This window comes from Phyllobates terribilis, unplaced genomic scaffold (assembly GCF_046119375.1).
Source record: "Phyllobates terribilis strain yellow unplaced genomic scaffold, ASM4611937v1 Scaffold_5__5_contigs__length_657084704, whole genome shotgun sequence".
Classification (NCBI taxonomy): Eukaryota; Metazoa; Chordata; class Amphibia; order Anura; family Dendrobatidae; genus Phyllobates; species Phyllobates terribilis.
This window is the reverse complement of record NW_027362765.1, coordinates 101,249,180-101,272,005: the sequence shown is the minus strand read 5'-3', so window position 1 is coordinate 101,272,005 and position 22,826 is coordinate 101,249,180. Positions and strand designations below refer to the sequence as shown.

Here is a 22,826-nt window from a genome sequence, read left to right as displayed (position 1 = left end):
TCTAATAGTCTAGTTTATTATCCATTACTATCCTTCTATATTGTCATTGTTCCACTCTGTTTTCCCACCCAGTATGTGATGGTGACCTCCAGACCTTCTCATGTATCCATATTAAATCTCATTTGCTTGTTCTGTGCCTGATTTTTTTTTTTTTTTCGAGGTTTCCAAATTGCTCTGTAAAATAAGTGTTTTTACAGTCTATACTGCCCCCAGTGGCTAGTACTGGTTACTGCACTGCAGTCTGAATAAGTTTAATAAGTTTTATGTTCTAATGGTCTTTGAACTAACGTGGTTGTTCTGACTTTTCTCCAGCTGAGAACGCGCGATGCATGCGAGTATCTGATTCACCACGACTCTGAGGCCATCACCAAAGATTGGTTTACATCATTAAGCAAAAGTATTGGCAAGAACGTGAACATAGTAAGTTTGATTACCAAAGCCTTAAGACTAATAATAAACCTGCACGTTGGATGTACATAGTTGTATAGGTTGAAAAAAAACACACAGGTCCATCACAGGTCCATCAAGTTCAGCTGTTCTACGTTGTCTATCCCTACATTATTTATAACCCAGTGTCATTTGTTGTGATTAAAGCATCCAGCCCTTTTGTAAATGCTGATATACTATCTACTACCTCTTGCTGTCGGACATTCCCCAGTCTGACTGCTCTAACTGTAAAGAATCCTTTCCGATTTATCTGTCGGAATCGCCTTTCTTCCACCTGTAATGAGTGCCCTCTGGTCTTCTGTAAGGTCTTAGGAAGGAATCAGTCATGTGCCAGTCCACACATGTATTTGTACATATTAATGAGATATTCTCCTAGGTGTCTTTTTTCTAAGCTGAAGAAGCCTAACTTTTTCACCCTCTCATGATATGTCCTCCATCCTGGTATATATGTTCCACTTCCTGGCCCCATCTTGGTATATGTCCTAAATTCTGCTTCAGTTCTTTAATGCATAGAAAAGAATAAATAATTATACTAATCTTTCATCCGCTCCCCCACCGCATGGCATCCTCTTCTGACGCCGGGAGCTGACTTCAGCGTGCACATGCAACAGGAGTACATGCGCTCCCGGTGGTCACCTGCACGCCGACTTCAGCTGCTTGCCTCTGATTGGCCGGCAGTGTGTATTGCCATGCACGGACCCAACTGGTCTCTGTGCAGCAATACACTTCAGCTGAACGTGCGTCAAAGGACATGCATCCAGTTGAAATTTGCATCTGGCATAGGTGGGCCCTTCACCCGTATGGGCCGGTCGTGACCTTTGCGACCGCAGTCTTTACGTCCCTGCGCCTGGCTGTAATCCTCTTTTAAGGGTCCGATGCTGTCACATTATTGACAAAAAGAAAAAAAATCTATTACATTTATTTTAATGTTGTTGACGATCGGTGTCTCTGTAGCTGGCTTGATTGTTCTTTTTTACATTTCTTATTGAGGTCTTTATACTCCTGAAATGCTATTTCTGATTTCTCGGCCTTCATGTTTTGAATGCCCTTTTGTTTTTATATTATACATTGTATGGTCTTATTTATCCATAGTGGTTTCTTTTTATTACTGGACATTTTATGACCAAATGGTATAAGCTTTCTTCTGGATTGTAGCAATAGATGTTTAAACATGGCCCATTAATGTTCGGTATCCCCAGTTACCAGGACATGGTCCCGGTCTACAAGACTAAGCTCTTCCCTTAATCGAGTGAATTTAGATTTCCTAAAGTTCCAGGTTTTTGTGTTTTCCCCTTATTAATGTTTTATTACTTTGAAACGTACCATATTATGGTCACGGTTGTCGAAGTGCTCCAGGACTGGTAGATCTGAAATTGTATGTGGTCTATTTGACAGGACCAGATCCAGCAGATTATCTCCTCTGGTTCATCAACCAACTGAGAGAGATAATGGTCCTTGATTGTAGATGAGCAGCATTTTATCTTCTACCTGTTCATAGATTTTAGGAGACTTAAGGTCCCGTCACACATAACGAGATCGCTAGCGAGATCGCTATTGCGTCACCAAAACCGTGACTCATTAGCGATCTCGCTAGCGATCTCGTTATGTGTGACGGGACCTTTAAAGCAAACTCCAATTAGCAACTTACCATTATTGCCATCCCCATGTATATTTACCTATACTGACTCTACATTGTCGTAGATTCCCCCCCCCCCCCATGAAGTCTTAAAGCACCACTCCATCGTTTTTAGTTTTTTTTGTTGTTGTTTTTTTTTCATGGCTGTAGTGATGCTTCTAAAATAAGTCCCCTGCCCCTGGTCTTATACTCACCCATCGGCACTATGCCATTTGTTCCGGCGCCACTCCAGTTCCGCGGTGCCATCTCGTGACCACAACTTTTGACTGACTGCAAGTCAGACGTTGCGGCACAAGCTCTCAATGCAAGTCTGAGAGCCAGAACGAGGCTCACATAGACTTGTATCGAAAAGTGACCTCTGCGCCACTCCAAGAAACACTATAAACCTAAATGCGGCCCTCAAACAAATAGAGCTTCCAAGATTATAGAACAACCAAAATAAATGGGAAGCAGAACACCCATTTAGAATTCCATATATATAAGCTTTATTAGATAAAATTAAAACCATGTTAAAAAGGGTGAGATTGGAATACAGAATACCCTTACACTCCAAGTGCATTACACATAATTCAACAATTCTATGTGTTGTGCAGATATGTTTTTTTTTTGCTGTAAGATATACAGACTAAATAGAAAAAAGTTACTATTTAATAAAAATGCAAGTGCCTGTTTAGTCCTATGGCAAAATAGGACTAATTCAATTCACAGTGACAAGTTGTCATAGTGTGTCCATAAAGTAGTATATTTGTCCATGTATATCATAATATCATAAAGTGCAAGTGAATATGATTTAAAAAAATCTGCTCCAAAAGTTTTTTTTTAGGACCAATCTATGTACAAAAAATAAATATTCCAATACAGAGTGAATGAATCAGTCACCAACAGTATTCTTTTAATCCCTCTAGTTGAATACCATAAATAGGGGAATAAATATATATTATATTATCTTATATTATATTATATGTATGCCAATGCACAATATATAAGGTAAATGAGTCAATCGCTAACAAAATGGGTAGAACGCCCTCTAGTGGTCAATATATAAATAAGTATTCATTTATGCATGATGTATAGATAACCCTAGGGGTTCCTGTCCCTAATCTCTAGACTGCATTACATGTTATCTATATACAGTATTATTCATTTATGCATGGTTATTTATATAAAAATATATATTTTACTTGTCTGTCCCAGTCCCTCTCTAAATTTGCATTGATGCCTACCGTCTCCCATTCTGTACAAAAAATGGACTAGATTGAGCAAACAGTCACCCTCCCCTCCCACCAGATCCTAGCTTAAAAGCTCCTTCATCCATCTGACCATTTTTTTCCCCCAGCACCACTGCACCCTCCTCATTGAGGTCCCTACTGTAGAGCCTGTAGCCGACAGTGAAATAGGCCCAGTTCTCCATGAACCCAAACCTTCCTTCCTGCACCAATTTCTAAACCACTTATCTATATTTCCCGAAGCTCCTGCTGTCTATTTAGTGACACTTGTGATACCGGCAGTATTTTTGAAAACATCACCTTGGAGGTCCTGGCCTTCAGCTTCTCTCTTAGTTCTCTGTAATCATTTTTAAGGACCTCCATCTCCCTCTGACTTTGTCATTAGTACCGATGTGTACCATGACCGCTGGGTTTTCCCCAACCCCATGCAGCAATCTATCTGATCCATGCTGAACCCGAGCACCCGGCAGACAACACACTGTTCAGCATTCACGGTCTCGGCGGCAGATTACCCTGTCTGTCCTCCTAGTTATGGAGTCCCCTACCACCAACATCTGTCTGGCCTCTGCACTCCTCTTTCCCTCCTTCCTGGTTGCTAGGAGCAACGTTCTGCTGTAGTGATCCCAGTCCTGGGCCTGCATTCCTAATATCAGCCAAACAGGCATATTTACTAGGTTGTGCCAGATCAGGACTGGGCTCCCTGGCACTTTTTCCCCTACTCCTTCTTCTGTTACTCAGGTACCTACTTCTGAGTCCTAATCTTCCCAACCTCCACCCTCCTCCACACCACTGGCCCCAGCCAGAGCCACTCAGTGAGGTCTAAACTCCTCTCCAGGTTTCTAATGCTCTTGAGTGTTGCTAGCTTTTAGCATATAAAGATCCAGTATCTGGGCTTCTAAATATACAAAACGCTAATATAGAGCGCAGTTATATTCACCCTCAAACGGCTGTTCAAGGCATGCATACATCTCACAAGACTCACACCTGGCAGCATTGTCCATGGAGCACATATTAGGTTGCATTCACACATCCGTGGGTAATGTCTGAGTGATGTTCGAGCTAACAATGCAAAATGATAACAATGCGAAAACAGATAAAGAAAAATACCAAACCTTGGTTTTCTATGTTCTTGTGTTGAAATACGCACTTATCTGAAACCTGGCACTTAAATGCAGTCCTTGCCTCACTCTTGCCAATGGCTTAGAGGAGTTTGAGGTCCCCTACTGTGGCAGGCTGTGTTTTCCACATCGTTGTTGTTCTTTCTAGATGTCATTATTATCATCACTATTAGGGTTTGGATGATGTTATTGTTCAGAACTTCTCCTCATGAATCTGTAACTATTTTTCTAGTCCTCAGATTACACCTCGGAGAACGAGACAGAGTCGCTGAGTGATTTTGGCTCAACTGAGAAGTTAGGAATGAAGGATGAGAAGAAGAATAGTGGTAAGAAAACATTTTAGGTGGTGGACGGCAATAAGAATGGTAGCTAAAGTTAGAAAAAAATTCACAGGATCCGGGTCCCGCAGCCATGTCTGTATTTTGAGGCCTCTGGAACAGAGCCTTGCATACTTCTTTACTACCTGCCAGAATCCTTGTGGCACTACTTCTGATTGGTAGGATGTCATGCGTGCATTATACCAAAATGATGTTCCGCTAGGTCTAGTAATCAAATGAGGTGCTGGGGGTGCAAGGACTCTGGTCCAGTGGTATAGTCACATGGCTGCTGGCCCAAGGTCTTGGGATTCCTTTTTGCTCAATGCTCAACTTCAGTGGCATTATAATGTATTCCGCCTTGCACTCTCCAACTGCTTTGCACATGATTTAATTCCTGGATCTTCTGCAGCCAGACATAAAGATGGCTTTTGCATTGACTGGATGCTGAGTATTTGGATGAGGGGACGTTTTCTTAGCTGACCTCCTTACCATATACTATGGGATCCTCATGTGTTGTTTATCTACAGGTCAGAACTCGGACAGTGACCGCAATGTGAGGTCAAAACTGAGGAAGTTCTTACAGAGAAGACCAACGTTACAGTCCCTCCGAGACAAAGGTTATATCCGCGGTAAGATCAAATGTCCCTCTAGCGCACATTCCCTTCCCATATGCCTGCCATGCACTGACATTTTCATTATTTCTCCATAGACCAAGTCTTTGGCTGCCACCTGCATCACCTGTGTGATCGGGAGAGGAGGGATGTGCCAGAGTTCGTCACCCAGTCCATTGAGGTGGTGGAGAAAAGAGGCAAGTTCATGGTCTCCACCCCGTTTTGATGGTGGCTGCCAGCTGTCCCAATATGTCTGAATATAATCGTAAGGTTGAAGAACTTTGTGCTAAAGTCGTATCTAAAGAGATGGCATCACAGTATATAGACTGTGATAATTGAGACTACTCTGTTAAATGGCACACCCGGGAGGAGCGCACAGCAGTAAGTGGTCAGGCGTGTGTAGATATTGTTTATTTTCTAGCGCCCTTAATTCCAGAATGCTGTACATACAAAATCAGGGGTCTACAGTTCTTGACGTAATCAGAGTATAACTAAACATTGCTCAGTGACACAGCCACAATGGGAGTGAAGATGGATACCTATTGAAAACAATAGGCACCTTCCCCTTTTTTGTGGGGTAGGCTGTGATGGGCAGTAGCCTCCATGATAACCACAATGGTAAATAACCTCCTGCACGAGCCATTATTCATCTTGCATGGTGCCACTTAAGGATTTGTGGAGGTCACACCGTTCCCTAGGCTTCAGTAAAAGACTAAGAACTTCTACATCACCAAGTGTGAGGGCAACCTCCAAGTTATGTACCTCATCTAGAGTCTGTAACCATTATGCTCGTATCATCACGCTATATAGTATCTGTAATAGCCACTTTTACTTCACAAGTTTCTGTTTCATCATTTGGGGATGTAGGTTTGGACATTGATGGCTTATACCGTATCAGCGGGAACCTGGCGGTCATTCAGAAGTTACGCTATAAGGTGGATCATGGTGAGTGTGTATATTCGGTATCCAATTACCCCTGAGGAAGCCAATGGTGGCAGTGATACACGTGGGTAGAATGGAGGACAATCAGCAAAGATTATATATTCCAGGTTTGAGTATATATATAAATATACAGGTGCTTCTCACTAAATTAGAATATCATCAAAAAGTTAATTTATTTCAGTTCTTCAATATAAAAAGTGAAACGCATATTATACAGAGTCATTACAAACAGTGATCTATTTCAAGTGTTTACTTCTGTTAATGTTGATGATTATGGGTTACAGCCAATGAAAACACAAAAGTCATTATCTCAGTAAATTAGAATACTTTATAACACCAGCTTGAAAAATTATTTTAAAATCCGAAATGTTGGCGTACTGAAATGTATGTTCAGTAAATGCACTCAATACTTGCTCCTTTTGCATCAATTACTGCATCAATGCGGCGTGGCATGGAGGCGATCAGCCTGTGGCACTGCTGAGGTGTTATGGAAGCCCAGGTTGCTTTGATAGCAGCCTTCAGCTCGTCTGCATTGTTGGGTCTGGTGTCTCTCATTTTCCTCTTGATAATACCCCATAGATTCTCTATAGGGTTAAGGTCAGGCGAGTTTGTTGGCCAATCAAGCACAGTGATATTGTTGTTTTTAAACCAGGTATTGGTACTTTTGGCAGTGTGGACAGGTGCCAAGTCCTGCTGGAGAATGAAATTTCCATTTCCAAAAAGCTTGTTGGCAGAGGGAAGCATGAAGTGCTGTAAAATTTCCTGGTAGACTGCTGCGCTGACTTTTGTCTTGATAAAACACAGTGGACCTACACCAGCAGGTGACATGGCTCCCCAAACCATCACTGATTGTGGAAACTTCACACTAGACCTCAAGCCGCTTGGATTGTGTGCCTCTCCACTCTTCCTCCAGACTCTGGGACCTTGATTTCCAACTGAAATGCAAAATTTACAATGACCTTTTGTGGCTTACCCTCCTTATGGAGTCAGCAGTCTTCCTCATGATTGTGGAGCCTACTGAAACAGACTAAGGGACCTTTTTAAACGCGTAGGAAGCCTTTGCAGGTGTTTTTTGTTAATTATTCTAATTTACGGAGATAATGACTTTTGTGTTTTCATTGGCTGCAAGCCATAATCATCAACATTAACAGAAATAAACTCTTGAAATAGATCACTCTGTTTGTAATGGCTCTATATAATGAGTTTAACTTTTTGTATTGAAGAACTGAAATAAATTAACTTTTTGATGATCTAATTTTGTGAGAAGCACGTGTGTGTATATGTATGTATGTGTATATACAGTACAGACCAAAGTTTGGACACACCTTCTCATTTAAAGATTTTTCTGTATTTTCATGACTTTGAAAATTGTACATTCACACTGAAGGCATCAAAACTATGAATTAACACATGTGGAATTATATACTTAACAAAAAAGTGTGAAACAACTGAAAATATGTCTTATATTCCAGGTTCTTCAAAGTAGCCACCTTTTGCTTTGAAGACTGCTTTGCGCACTCTTGGCATTCTCTTGATGAGCTTCAAGAGGTAGAATGTCCAAATTTTGGCCTGTACTGTGTGTGTGTGTATATGTATATATATATATATATATATATATATATATATATATATATATATATATATATATATATATATATATATATATATATATATATATATATATATATATATATATATATATATATATATATATATTTATATTTACGATACATTTATTTTAGAATGCAAACCTGGAATAACATGGACCCACCTTATATTGTGCATGCCTCACAGCTCTTAACACGTCTCTATCATTTTCCAGGTGAAAACTTTAGCTTAGATGATGGTCGGTGGGAGGATGTCCACGTGATCACTGGAGCACTGAAGCTGTTTTTCCGGGAGCTCCCGGAACCGCTCTTCCCCTTTAGTCATTATGAGCAGTTTGTTGAAGCGATAAGTAAGTCCTTGTCCCACTTGGCGTCTAGAAAGGGGGGAGGGAATCTCAACAATGTGAGCCTAGCCCCAACACTTTATACAGACCTATGTGATGTATTAACTTGATTTGGAGTCTTTATTAGCCCATGTGTAACCAGGGTATGGCTGTCTGTTTAGCTTGGCCCCTCCACTACTTTCTTTTGTCTTCCAATCAGCAAATTCCCTTTTTAACTTGACTTCTCCTTCTGTGCTAGAAATAAGTGATCAGAACCAGAAGATCCGACGTTTGAAGGACCTGGTCCTATCGCTGCCGCTGCCCAACCTGGAGACCATGAGGACGCTGTTCAGGCATCTGTGCAGGTCAGTGGATACAAAATGTGCACATAGAGGTTATTGAAGTCCCTCTTCTTTTTTTTTCTCTTGTGGTATTTGTTGCCTTTTTTTTTTTTTTTTTTTGCTCTAAATTTATAAAAATCACGAACACTGTTCATGAATTTGTGCAAAGTCAAAAATAGTTTTTATTTTTGCTTAACTTTTTCAAATTTTTTTTTTTTATTTTTGCACACATACGATCACTCAAGGGGGGACTGTAGTATATTTGTGTCAAATTTTAGTTACTTTTCAACAGATTCATCATTAGCGACTTTTAGAAAACATCTGGAAATCATAAACCCTGTCCACAATAGCAAAATAATAATAAAAAACTTTTAAAAAAGGTGGACATTGAAACAAGAAATAGGTGCAAATGAAAAATCGCCAACAAACAGCAAAAAAAGTTGCAAATGCAATAAAGAATTAGTCCCAATTTCATATACCCAAACTGAGCGATGTACAAGGGGGTCACCCTGGGATTCAGAACTTCCTTCAATAAGACGAAATGAGCAGATATATAGAATGTCTCTCTGTAGGATCATGCATTACATGGATGACCCATTAATTTTCACCCCTTCTCGATGTAGAATAAAATATGTTCTACGTCGGGTTCGGGTGTACCCAGAGGGCCCTGGAGCGGAGTCTGCACAATACGTAGGAGATGCCACCTGTATTAAACAGCTAGAATCCGCCTGTAACACCAGTGACTAGAGCGAACTGTTTAACCATTTAAGTGGTGCTGTCAGTCCCTGTTGCCAGTGTGCGCATGCCCCGGTTACTTTGGCCATCTGCGAAGGGTGTCGATAGGTGTCATGGCCATCAGGCTCCTGCTGAAGGTTTCCGTCGCTGCCATCTTGGTCGTCTTATGAAGCTCAGCTTATGGCTGGATTTCATTTGTTTTGTATACTGCAATTCTCCTATGATCGCAAGTTCGAATCCCTGAAGTAAAAAATAAAGTTTATTTAAAAATATAAGTTTGAATCATTCCCCCCCTTATTTTTCAGTTTTAAACCAAAAACAAAACGCACCTCTATTAACAATGCAATAGAAAGCGATCAAACCATCATATGTACCCCAAAATATTGGAAAACTTCAGCTCACCATAGGAAAAAAAAGACTTTGTACAGTTCCAATGACAGAAAAGTAATAATAAAAAAAAAAGCTGTGTCTCTCAAGTGGTGACACAAACCAATTTTTTTTTTTCCCACCACTTAAAAAAAAAAAAAAGAAAAAAAAAAGCTATACAAGTTTGGTATTGCCCTAATCATACTAACCTGGACAATCATGTGCTCAAGTAATTTTGTATCTCACAATGAACATGGAATACAATTTTTCTTTCACCGCCCTTGGAATTTTTTCCCCGTTTTTCAGTATATTATAAAGTGTCAAACGATGTAATTCAAAACTGCAACTAGTTCCCTATAAAACAAGTCCTCATGGCTACGTCTGCAGAAAAAAAAAAAGTTTTAGCTCTTGAAAGTAGGGAAGGAAAAAACAAAAATGAACTGGATTAATATTCTTCATGTAATGCTTCTCCTCTCCTGTGGAGGTGCTACAGGACATCTGAACACTTGGTACCTGAGTCCAGCTACAGATTAGTAGATCGCTGGAGGCCCCGGTAGCAAGATACATTTTGTCAAAGGGATATTCCCATATCATTCATGATCTATCCAGAGAACATGCACCTTTTTACAAAACCCTGGTCCCTGCCCGAACAGGTAGCAGATCAGTAAAACAATCAATGTGTTTTTACTTTTGTGATTTCAGTGTCATCGAACATAAAGACGCAAACCGGATGTCGGTCCAGAGTGTCGCCATTGTCTTTGGACCAACTCTCCTGAGGCCTGAGCTGGAGGGCAGTAACATCGCCATGAACATGGTCTGCCAAAACCAAATAGTAGAGCAGATCCTCATCCAGTTCAAGTTCATCTTCAGCAGCTGATGGGCGGCTGAGCGGACGACCGCCAACAGCGACATGAAGGCGCGGGTCGCCTGACGACGTCTCCATATTTAATGTATAGACTATACCGCATGTACATATTCTAAATCCGCTTCATGGGATAGGTTAACCTACCCGCTACAGGCCGAGGACTTCTTGCCGCTGTTTGCTGTGTGGGCAGACGAGGGAGACGTGCGTCTTATACTCCATGTATCTGTATCGAATAATGAGACTGATATTACAATAATTGAGGCTCTCAGGAAGTAGATGACTGGATGTTACTGGCAGGAACATTGGGGTCTAATGTTTTTGTATAGGGACGTCCACCTTTAGGCTATCTTGTTTTCTTTCTTCTCACACTGGGCTTATGCACCTACTGTGTCTACACATCTGGGTGTGCACTGTTAGTGGCCGCAACTGCAGTGTGTACTCAGCCTGTCGGGTGTATATGCTGATGAGGTAGACTCCCAAAAGTCTATACTTTCGGCTAAGTGCACGCCCGAAGGTTATGTTTACACCACGTTTTATGGTCTCTGATTAACATACATGTCAGGATCTTTCCCAGTCTTATATGTTAGTGTCTTGGTAATAGATGTTGGAGGCTGTGATGGATATCTAATATGGGTGACTGTGGACTTTTTAATGACATATCAGCTATCAGGTTCCCTTTTCAACAGATCTATGCGGCCTGATATATATGCTGGCCGATCCGCGGCCTGATATATATGCTGGCCGATCCGCGGCCTGATATATATGCTGGCCGATCCGCGGCCTGATATATATGCTGGCCGATCCGCGGCCTGATATATATGCTGGCCGATCCGCGGCCTGATATATATGCTGGCCGATCCGCGGCCTGATATATATGCTGGCCGATCCGCGGCCTGATATATATGCTGGCCGATCCGCGGCCTGATATATATGCTGGCCGATCCGCGGCCTGATATATATGCTGGCCGATCCGCGGCCTGATATATATGCTGGCCGATCCGCGGCCTGATATATATGCTGGCCGATCCGCGGCCTGATATATATGCTGGCCGATCCGCGGCCTGATATATATGCTGGCCGATCCGCGGCCTGATATATATGCTGGCCGATCCGCGGCCTGATATATATGCTGGCCGATCCGCGGCCTGATATATATGCTGGCCGATCCGCGGCCTGATATATATGCTGGCCGATCCGCGGCCTGATATATATGCTGGCCGATCCGCGGCCTGATATATATGCTGGCCGATCCGCGGCCTGATTTCTACGCTGGCCGATCCGCGGCCTGATTTCTACGCTGGCCGAGCCGCAGCCTACATGATTTCAGCCGTATGTGTTTATCTCTGAAACAATCCAGTGTTTCAGAGGAAAACCTAGTTTAGAAGTTACCAGGGACCAATCCACATGGATGACTAGTCAGACAAGCGGGTCCCTGGCGACTTCTTCCCACCCCCTGCCAATGACTAACTCTGGGGCAGCGGGCGTGGAGAAGCCTGCCTGTCTCAATAGTCTCCCATTGACTTTGTCCCTTGTTGCTTTTAAAATGTTTTTCTCTGAACCGATGCAGCGTTTCAGAATTAAACATATATGGCTGACACCATGCAGCAAGTGTCTTAGACATGCAGCCCAATCCATGGGCAGCTTGTATCGGCTGATGTTATGCTTAACTATAGTAGGTGTAGGAATTCCAATTGCACCTGGGCCTTGATCCCTTTTGCTCCATATGCAAAGACTATTACGACCTGTGATGGTTGGGGAGACCCTGTTGGCGATCTGCTTTTGGGGCTCACAAGCTTCCAGTTACGCCACTGCATGTCATTGTCTGTAGGACACAAATGCCATTGTTAAACATCCATTTAACAGATCCATCACCCATAGCATCTATGTAATGGACCTGTGATTAAAATATATTATAGCTTATCAAAAAGCCCCTGATGAAAAGAGTTACTGATCAATAATTAAAAAAATAAAGTTTAGCCATTGCAAAGTTATGAAGCTTTGTAATATACCTTTGCTGCAGTTCAAAGCAGCTACAAAAGGAAAAAGTATTTAACAGCTAATACGGCATTTTTACCATAGTGTTTGGGAAAGGAGGAATCAAAAGTAGGTAATGGCGTATGTTACAAAGATTACCTGAAGGCTAATTATACAAAAATTACTTTTTTTTTTTAATGGATACCTCTGTTGTATTTATTATGGTCGCCTTCATCACCCCTCTACCTCTGAGTTGAGGAACAAAATGAAAGTATACATTTTAACTTACTATGCTGTTCCATGGGGTTTGTTACTATACTTACTGACTAGATAAATGGCAAAATGTACTTTTCTTTTGGCAATACAGTGCTATAGCTAAGTTTAGCATGTACAGCTGGGGTTCTCCTACCCTAAATATAGGGATAGGGTCTAAGGAATGCAGGGCATCAGCACATGGCAAGTCGTTGAAGGCAGATGCCGCCTCTGAACAAGTCTGTGCAGCCACGTCACAAATGTATGGTGTCACTTTTTTCTCTCCATCTCTGTACGTATAAAAGGCGCTGAGCGCTGATCCGATCACATCCTCAAATGCTCACTTGTTTTATCCTGTTTATACAGGGTCTGTTTTTTTCTCCTTGGTGTCAGTTGAATGTATAATGTGATGCTGCTCTGCACCTCATATCCTCCCTCATCTTCCATATTCTGCTCCCCACTTCTTTCTCCAGACACTAATCCTTCACCCTGTTCTTAGTCTGCTCTCTCCTCCTCACTCCTCATCCTGCTGATCCTTACTCTTCATCTAGTTCTGCATTCATCATTACTCTTCTTACATAATGCAATTCTCCCAGAGAGCGCTGTGCTGCTGCAGGTTTCCAAATTGCCACCAGAGAGCGCTGTGCCGCCGCTGCAGGTTTCTGAATTGCCACCAGAGAGCGCTGTGCCGCCGCTGCAGGTTTCTGAATTGCCACCAGAGCGTGCTGTACCGCCGCAGGTTTCTGAATTGCCACCAGAGCGTGCTGTCCCGCCGCAGGTTTCCTAATCGCCACCAGAGAGCGCTGTGTCGGCGCCGCAGGTTTCCAAATCGCCACCAGAGAGCGCTGTGCCAGCACCACAGGCTTCCGAATTGCCACCAGAGAGCGCTGTACCGCTGCAGGTTTCTGAATTGCCACCAGAGCGTGCTGTACCGCCGCAGGTTTCTGAATTGCCACCAGAGCGTGCTGTCCCGCCGCAGGTTTCTGAATCGCCACCAGAGAGCCCTGTGCCGGCGCCGCAGGCTTCCGAATCGCCACCAGAGAGCGCTGTGCCAGCACCGCAGGTGTCTGAATTGCCACCAGAGAGTGCTGTACCGTGGCAGGTTTCCGAATCGCCACCAGAGAGCACTGTGCCGGCGCCGCAGGTGTCTGAATTGCCACCAGAGAGTGCTGTACCGTGGCAGGTTTCCGAATCGCCACCAGAGAGCACTGTGCCGGCGCCGCAGGCTTCTGAATCGCCACCAGAGAGCGCTGTTCCGGTGCCGCAGGCTTCCGAATCGCCACCAGAGCGCTGTGCCGGCGCCGCAGGCTTCCGAATCGCCACCAGAGAGCGCTGTACCGCCGCAGGTTTCTGAATTGCCACCAGAGAGCACTGTGCCGGCGCCGCAGGCTTCCGAATTACCACCAGAGAGCGCTGTGCCGCCGCAGGTTTCTGAATTGCCACCAGAGAGCACTGTGCCGGCGCCGCAGGCTTCCGAATCGCCACCAGAGAGCGCTGTGCCGGCGCCGCAGGCTTCCAAATCGCCACCAGAGAGCGCTGTACCACCGCAGGTTTCTGAATTGACACCAGAGAGCGCTGTACCGCCGCAGGCTTCCGAATCGCCACCAGAGAGCCCTGTGTCGGCGCCGCAGGCTTCCAAATCGCCACCAGAGAGCGCTGTGCCGGCGACGCTGGCTTCCGAATTGCCATCAGAGAACGCTCTATAGAGTCCTGTATGTTCCTCCTCACTGACAATCCTATCCCATCCGAGCAGAGACAATGCAGAATATCATTGGATTTCTGTGTCTCAGTTCTGAGGTCGGAGGCCAGAAGAGGATCCTAAGACTGCAAGGATCTATCTAAACACAGTGCATCCCCACCATTCACACCGCGCCTCCATTCATTGCCTATGGAAGTGCCAGAGAGAGCCGCGTGCTGTGTAGTGAAACAGATCTACTATATACTCCAACACAACCAGCAACTGAGAAATCTTCACCTATCATTTACATAGTGTAAACCGCCCCAGCACCCAAGAATAATGGCAAGTCAAATCTTGAATATCCTGTATAAGCTTTGAGAGGTCTCCATATATTTGTATCCTTGGATACCTGGAAACATTTATACAAGCGGTGCTCCGATGATTTATTCTGCATCACGTCTGTAGGTGAGCTGCCCTTTATTTCATCCCTGACGCATCACAAAAAGGAAAAAACAAGAGACAAGATTATGCAAAGAATGGAAAAGCCATGTGTTACTGAAAAAGAGGGCAATGCATGGCAGTGAAGTGTAACAAGACAAATCCCAATATATACAACATCCTCCACCACTGGTGGACACAGTCGGGAGAGGGCCCCTATGCAAGAATAGTATATGGGCTCGTTGCAGTTCAATAACTCATCTTAATACACAATTCCACCTGTTTTGGAGGTATTAGTGGCCCCCTTACCTCTTGGGCCCAGGTTGCAACAGTGATATGTCCTCCCCTGTTCCACACAGTATATATAGGGGGTAAGACGTTATATACACATCACAGCTATAGCAGCACCGCAAGTCCATATTGGTTATGTTTGAGTGTAATCCAGGGGAAGTACTGTGTATACAATAAGAATTTAGCAAAAAGATTCACAGGAGCTTGGAGGCCACCGCAGTAGACAGTGGCTGCTGGACCTGATCCCTGCAACTTTCTATCTATCGGCATTCCCTGCCCAGCTTCTGATTAGGAGGACTGGTGTGATGTATTCTTGACGTCCTCCTCGTCAGAAGATGTTATGTAATAATCCAGGGTGTCAGTACTTGAAGCCGGTGTGCATGACATAAGACACATCCAATACCTGCATTGGGTGGTCCAAAAAGTTAAGAGAAGCTATGACTTGTGCAAACAGAAAGATACAGCTGGAAGGATTGTTCTCAAGTTGAAAGGTAAAGGAACGATTGCTTCACTACCGGAACAAGAAAGGAGGGAATACTCACCGGCTGCCACCAGATTCTTGAGGAGCCGGGTTGTTCAAGATCTCTCAAGGGACTGCAAAAGACCTGCAGCAATATTCGGTGGCAGCAGACACTGAGGTTTCATTTCTTCAGGTGAGGCTTCATTCAGATGTCAGAATTTTCAACGTACGAGAAAAATGGACCGATTATTTTGATCAGAGTGTGGTCCAAGTCTCATCAGTTTTTATCGTGTGCGGAGAAATAAAAAAGTTTCTGCAGAATCTCCTATGTGACAATCCGCGAAAATTGGATCGCACTCAAAAGGTCATTTGAGTGCTGTCCGATTTTTTTTTATTCCCATAGACTTGCATTGCCAATTTTAATCTGACACTCTGATCAAAATTGGATGCGTCTCCACGATTTTCTGGAGACCATTTGGTTAGTGAAAAATGATAGTGAATGGCCCCATAGACTTATCACAAGAATGAGTGCTATCCGAGAAAACCAAGGATAGTACTCGTGTGGCAACATTGGACATCGGAATGAGGCCTTAGACTGAAGGTTTCCATGGCCAGTCTCCAAGATGTCCCTTCTACTGGCCCAAAAACACAAGAAAAGTTGGCACCAATATGCGGAAAGCCATATAAATAAACGTTTTTGGATTCTGTTCTGTGCAACGATGAAAAAATTGGAACTTTTTGTAGCTATGGATCAGTGATATATGTATATATATTTATGTATAGGAAGGAAGTTTGAATTATATGCTTAAACACTGTTGTGATAAACCAGGTGCTGCTCGGTGATGCCTACAGCAGAGCCTGGCCATGGCTCAGATGTCTACAGTGAAGTATCGTGGTGTTTTAGTGAACCCTACCGTGAAACATGGCAGTGGCTTGGTGATGCTCTGGGGCTTCTTTTCTTTCTCTGGCACTGGGTACCTGCAGCGGGTGGAGGGCAAGATGGATTTAATCAAGTATTAGGAAATGATAGGCAAAAAAAGTCATGTCTTCTATGACAAAGCTGAAGCTAGGACATCTTCGGACCTTCCAGTAGAACAACAATCCCAAGCTTACATGAAAGTCTGCTAAGGCTTGGTTTCAGGAGAAGTCCTGAATTTGAAATCGGTTGCCGCAAGCGAACCCAAGGATATTAGTGAACTTGACGCCATAACCCATGACGAATGGGCTAAGATTGCTCATGAACACTACCAGAAACTGGTGTCTGCCTGCTATAACTTGCTGCAACCGTGATGCATAACCAAAGGGGCTCTACAAAGTACTATAGACACTTGTCATGAAGGGTTGAGTCATTCTAAGACTTCAATAGTCAGTAAAAGTGGTATTTTGTGATTAATTTGGAGAAAAGAATTATTAGTTGTCTTCCGATATTTACATTGTTGCACAGTCAAGAAAATGCAATGCTGATGTCTGATTAAGGGTGTGTTCGCAATGCGTTTTTTGGCTTTTTTTGGAGAAGAATCACTCCAACCCTCTAATTAAAACTCTTGGTTTTTGAACTCCTTGTTGTTTTTGTTGAGTTTTTGCTCCAAAAACTCAATGTAAATGCACTCCAATGTGTCCAAACTCACAACTTGTCCTTCCTTAGCACCAATGGGCTTTACCAGCAAACGACCAGTTCCCGAAAGACATGGTTCCAGTGGGCACCGAGGAGTGAAAAAACATTGCCTGGTTAGATGAGTTGTTGCACCATGCTGATGGGATGGAGTAAGTAAAACAAATCGATGACCCATTCCTGTCTGGTGTCACCTGTTCAAGCTGGTGAAGGTGGAGTAATGATGGGAATGTTTTTTTGGCAGTACCAGGCTCCTCTTATACATGTAAATGGATGTTTGGACAATGCACTGTAGCTCACCAAGTTCATCCTCTCATGGCACCTGTTTATGCTATGGCTGTATGGCAGTAGGACAATGCCCCATGCCACATGAGTCATTTAAGAGTGTGTGCACACTGAGTCTTTTTACTAAGTTTTTGGAGTGGAAAGTCCACTTTTTTAAGGAGGATTTGGAGAGATTTTTCTCAGCTTCTGCTCCAAAACCTCCTTAAAAAAAAAAAAACCTCATTGTGCACATAAGGACATGTGAACAACCCATAGATTATATTAGGTATGTGTTCTATCCATGAAAAACAGAGAACACGTGTGAAATATGGGCCTGAATCCCCTAATCTGGGGCAACGCCGAGAAGCTATCCTATGCACATAGGCAGAGCAATTTCAACACCTAGTGGATAAAGATGAGAGAATTGATTGACAGGACTCCGGTCCAGCATTCAGGTCAGTGGCACCTGGCCGCTAGACAAGAGGCCCACACATCTCTTCCTGTCCGGTGTGGCATCTGATTTGTCAAGGCTGGCGCAACATCATTGGTGTGATCCACAGATGACTTTGCACCAGCCCTGGCTCATCCAAAGCCGCGCCAGAGTAGCCAGAAGGTAAGAGATTCGCGGGCCTCCTGTCTAGCTGCCAGGTGCCATTGACCTGAATGCTGGACCGGAATCCTGCATATTGATCTACCCATCTCAAATAGTGGAATTTATGCCACAACTAATTGCCGTGGTTCATTGTGTATGTACATATAATTTATATATACATATATATTTTTATTACTTTTTGTGGTGTATTGCAGGCATTGACGGCCTGGGCCAAAATTACTCCTTTACTTTTTGTTTGTTTCCTATTATGGACAATTTTTAGAATAAAGTCATTAAGAACGGAAACATCCGTCCATAATAGTGCGGCTTTGGTAACACTGCTAACGACTTAGATTAGGATAGTTTGATTTTGCATCATGAAATATAAACATTTCCTTTCCGAGCAGTTGGAGTCTGATGTAGTGCAGCGCGATTCATGTGGTTGTGTAAAGCTTCACCCTGAACTCTACGGAGATCCCAATCTGCAAGAAAACACAACGTGAAGTCATCATCGGCAGAAATGCCCGTCCTCATCTTCACATCCCTGGTGCATCGCAGGAAACCAAGTACTGCTGAGATGGTGTATCTAACCCCATCAGATTAGATACAGTGGCCCAGCAAACACTATTGGGTGTTAAAGGATATGATGCACAGCTCAGCAGACAGTATCACATCATGACGTGATACCGTCTGCCAAACCTCTGCATTTAATTCTACCATATTAGGGCTTGTTCACACATACCACTTTTAAATGCATTTTTTTTTTACTCACAATTTTTTGTGCATTTTACACATGACAGTTATTTAACCTTTTTTACTGCAGTTTTTGCCCATTAAGCTAAAAATGGTGTAGCACAAAACCCCCCACCAAAAACAACATTTATTTTCTGGTCAGAGCTTGCATTTTTCATACAGGGAAAAAAACGCATAAAAATGTTAGGTATGAACATACCCTTATACTGCCTGCTGAGCCAATGTATCTAATCCTATCACGTGATGTCTGCTGAGCCCCTGTATCTAATCCTATCACGTGATGTCTGCTGAGCCCCTGTATCTAATCCTATCACGTGATGTCTGCTGAGCCCCTGTATCTAATCCTATCACGTGATGTCTGCTGAGCCTCTGTATCTAATCCTATCACGTGATGTCTGCTGAGCCCCTGTATCTAATTGACGCACCCCCTGGGCTGTGTGTGCACGTGTGTGGGTTACCCGGAGCCGGGTCTCTGGGGGTTGTAGTCTCCATGGTGGCGACCCGGTCCCGTGGCTCAGGGTGGTCAAACCAGTGGCAGTCTTTTATAAGGTTTTTATGATTTAATGTCCGACTACGCCACCCGTGGATTGCGGTCAGGGTGTACCGCCGCTGCGAGGCAGACTGCTGAGGCTGGTGTTGTGTGCGCAGCAGAGGATGGGACAACTCCCCACGGGAGGAGTATAGCCTCAGGGCAGTGAGTGTGGATGATGGGAGTGATGGTGCACGGGTGAAGCAGGAACGACTCAGAGTCTTTGCAGTGCAGTTCAGGGTCTTTACTGATGATGATAAGGCAGACCCTCCTGGGAGTACTGGCTAGCATAAGAGGCCTGGTCAGTCTGTGAACTAACAGGAGTTCCCCTGACCAGGTGGAGTTGTAGGCCTCCCAGTCTGTCTGCACTCTTCCTGGCTACCTTGCTGTAAGCGAGTGGAAGTAGCCCACGTCCCTGAGTATACCGTGTGGTGCTCACCCGTATGGCTGGTGACCTGGGGCCTTCTGATAGCCTCCGCTCTTCGATGGCGGTGCTGGTCCCTTGCTCGTGACTGAGCCTCCGGGCTTCTATGGCCAGAGGACCTGGAATCCCCTGCCGGCTGGTTTCTGCTGCTGGACTTGGAGATCCCCACAGCATCGGACTCCGTTGTCCGGTCATAGTGTCTTCAGCCAGGACGAGCAATATCTGCTTCCAGTCCCTGGCACTCAGCTCCTGCTCCTACAGAGCTCCTAGCTATTGCTTTCCCTGTATCTGGAACTTCACTCTATCTCTGTTCTATCTCTGTTCTATCTCTGTTCTATCTCTGTTCTATCTCTGTTCTATCTCTGTTCTATCTCTGTTCTCTCTCTGTTCTCTCTCTGTTCTCTCTCTGTTCTCTCTCTGTTCTCTCTCTGTTCTCTCTCTGTTCTCTCTCTGTTCTCTCTCCGCTAACCCCGCCCCAGACCCAGTTTATATAGGGCAGGTTCCTCCCCTATCTGGTCTTGGACAGTAGGTGTTGCATGTTTAAGGGCTCCTGTCCAGGAAACTCCCACTTGCTCTCAGACGTGATATTTCTATCACTGTGGCAACCAGACCCCTGGGGTGCCACATTCCCCCCTAGTGAAATTTAGTACTCCGGAACCAAACACATTTTTGCCACATAACATAACAGGGTATAAACAATAATACAACAACATATGTACAAGAAGTTTAGTCTTTAGAGGTCACGGTGCGTCCGTGACCGGGTGTCCATGTCACCCAACGAGGTGAAGTCTTGAACGGTGCGGGGACCTGTCCAAAGCAAACCCCAAATGTTGGCCCTGGGCGTGGCTGCAAGGCGAAGCTGGCTACTTTGGACCACACGGGGCCACGCCAGACAGGTTTTTCTTCCGTGGCCGTCTTCGCAAGAGGCACCAAGTGCAACTATTTACAATGTAGTTCCGGTTATTCAGCGTCCATAACCTGTCAGTCCAAATAAACCTGCAGGGTAACTAGAGAAACATAATTAATAAACAGGCAACAAAAACATAAACCATTTTCAGCATTTGCAATTTACAGGTTAATCCACATTACATTCTAGATTCTCCAGCGAGCGGGCATCTGTCCTCTAGTGCTCCTGGTGAACCTACGTAACCCACTATCTGGCTCTGCACTACAGGGTGTAGGAGGTGTTGCGGGTAGGCCTGGTAGCTTCCTGCGTACTCTTTGGCTTACTAGGGGCACGACAGACTCACTACTAGCAGAGGGTTGATTCTCCTGGGCTGCTTGTATGGATCCTTCTGCCTCCTGGGCTGACTGCTCTCCCGAAACTCCCTGTTCTTCTGTAGGCCCTTGAGGGGCTGGCTGGAGAAAAGTGATGACGGGTACCACGACTGCGTTGTTGATTTGAGTCCAGGACCGGGGAAAGTCTCCGAGTACGGTACTGATCATTTCTTCCTTTTCCTCTGCGGGTTGAAGGATATCCTGGTCTTCTTCAGCACCTTGTAGCGGCTCGGGACACTTCTTCAGGTGGTCTCTAGAGACAGTGGCTGTGATCTCTCCTCCGTCCTTACTGATTATGCAGACTTTTGGATTATCATGACTTGAGGGCAGTACGGTGTACGGGTCCTTCTCCCACTGGTCATCCAACTTGTGGAGCCATCTCTTCCTCTTCAAGACCTGCTCTCCAGGTGCCAGGGGGAGCATGTTGGTTATAAGTCCTCTCTTGCCTTCCTCTTGCTTGAGACAGACTTCGCTCCACGGTCTCCTGTACTTTCCGGTACTGCTGCTGCCGTTCCGTGTCCCAGTCTGCTTCTGGCGAGGTGTCCTCGGGTGTCAGGACTCCCATCTCCAGGTCAATTGGCAGCTTACCAGGCCTTGCTCTCATTAGGTAAGCCGGGGTACAGTTGGTGGAACCTACGGGGATGTGGTTATACAAGTCCACCAGATCAGGCAGTTTTTCAGGCCACAGACTGCGTTCTTCCAGGGGCAACGTTTTTAGCAAGTCTATCACCACCTGGTTCATTTTCTCACATAGTCCGTTGATCTGAGGGTGATAGGGCGTTGTTCTTATCTTCCTGCAGCCATACAGGTTGCAGAACTCCTGGAAGACCTCTGCTTCGAAGGCTGGTCCTTGGTCCGTGAACACTTGCTCCGGATACCCGTGTGGACGGCAGAAGTGCAGCTGGAAGGCTCTGGCTGCTGTTTGAGCCGTTAAGTCTTTGACAGGGACCACCACCAGGAACCGGGAGTAGTGATCTACGATGGTGAGGGCGTAGACATACCCAGATCTGCTTGGAGCCAGTTTCACATGGTCCAGAGCTACCAGCTCCAGTGGCAGCCTGGTGATGATGGGCTGCAGAGGAGTCTTCTGGCTAGCACGGTCCTTCCTTCTTAGGTTGCATGGGCCACAGTCTCTGCACCATCTCTCGATGGCTCCTCTCATGCCTACCCAGAAGAACCGTCCACGCAACAGGAACTCCAGCTTCTTCCATCCGAAGTGCCCTGCTGCGTCGTGGTATGCCTCCAGAACCATAGCCGCGTCTCGTCTCGGAACCACTACCTGCCAGGTCAGCTCATGTGTCCGGGAGTTGACAGTTCTCCGGCACAGCTTCCCCTTGTAGAGAAACAGTTTACTCTTCTCCTTCCACAGCTGTTTGGTCTCCTCCGGGGCGTCTGGGTCAAGGCGGGCATCAGCCTGCGGCAGCATCTCTTTTACCAGGCGGACTGCTGGGTCACTGTCTTGCGTCTCCGCCCAGCTGTAGTGGGGTAAGGGATTGAACGCAGCAGAGTGCCTGTCCCTTACACCAGGGTTCCCCAACTCCAGTCCTCAAGGCCCACCAACAGGTCATGTTTTCAGGATTTCCTTAGTATTGCACAGGTGATGTAACTATTGCCTGTGCTGATGATGGAATTATCACCTGTGCAATACTAAGGAAATCCTGAAAACATGACCTGTTGGTGGGCCTTGAGGACTGGAGTTGGGGAACCCTGCCTTACACGGTGGGAATACTGGGTAATCCCACGACGA

General features: G+C 44.9%; 2 protein-coding genes across 8 annotated transcripts in view; one reads left to right on the top strand and one right to left on the bottom strand.

The window, feature by feature from the left end:
* The window catches only part of ARHGAP27 (Rho GTPase activating protein 27), an 80,425-nt gene extending 63,242 nt beyond the window's left edge, over positions 1 to 17,183 (top strand). For all 6 annotated transcript variants that reach the window (XM_073682621.1, XM_073682620.1, XM_073682617.1 and 3 more), the window contains 8 exons: positions 313 to 420; positions 4,660 to 4,753; positions 5,272 to 5,373; positions 5,454 to 5,552; positions 6,223 to 6,300; positions 8,120 to 8,254; positions 8,487 to 8,592; positions 10,372 to 17,183. In XM_073682621.1, the coding sequence (XP_073538722.1) occupies positions 313 to 420; positions 4,660 to 4,753; positions 5,272 to 5,373; positions 5,454 to 5,552; positions 6,223 to 6,300; positions 8,120 to 8,254; positions 8,487 to 8,592; positions 10,372 to 10,546 (897 nt within the window). In that variant the 3' untranslated portion in view covers positions 10,547 to 17,183. The remainder of the gene's footprint in view (positions 1 to 312; positions 421 to 4,659; positions 4,754 to 5,271; positions 5,374 to 5,453; positions 5,553 to 6,222; positions 6,301 to 8,119; positions 8,255 to 8,486; positions 8,593 to 10,371) is intronic.
* The window catches only part of LOC141272200 (CCN family member 5-like), a 69,924-nt gene continuing 56,515 nt past the window's right edge, over positions 9,418 to 22,826 (bottom strand). Inside the window, exon 6 of one of the 2 annotated variants that reach the window (XR_012321990.1) lies at positions 9,418 to 9,543. The gene's annotated coding sequence lies outside the window, so the exon portion shown is untranslated. Of the gene's footprint in view, positions 9,544 to 9,980; positions 10,051 to 22,826 lie in introns of those variants that run through there. The other variant, XR_012321991.1, reaches the window with a different exon arrangement.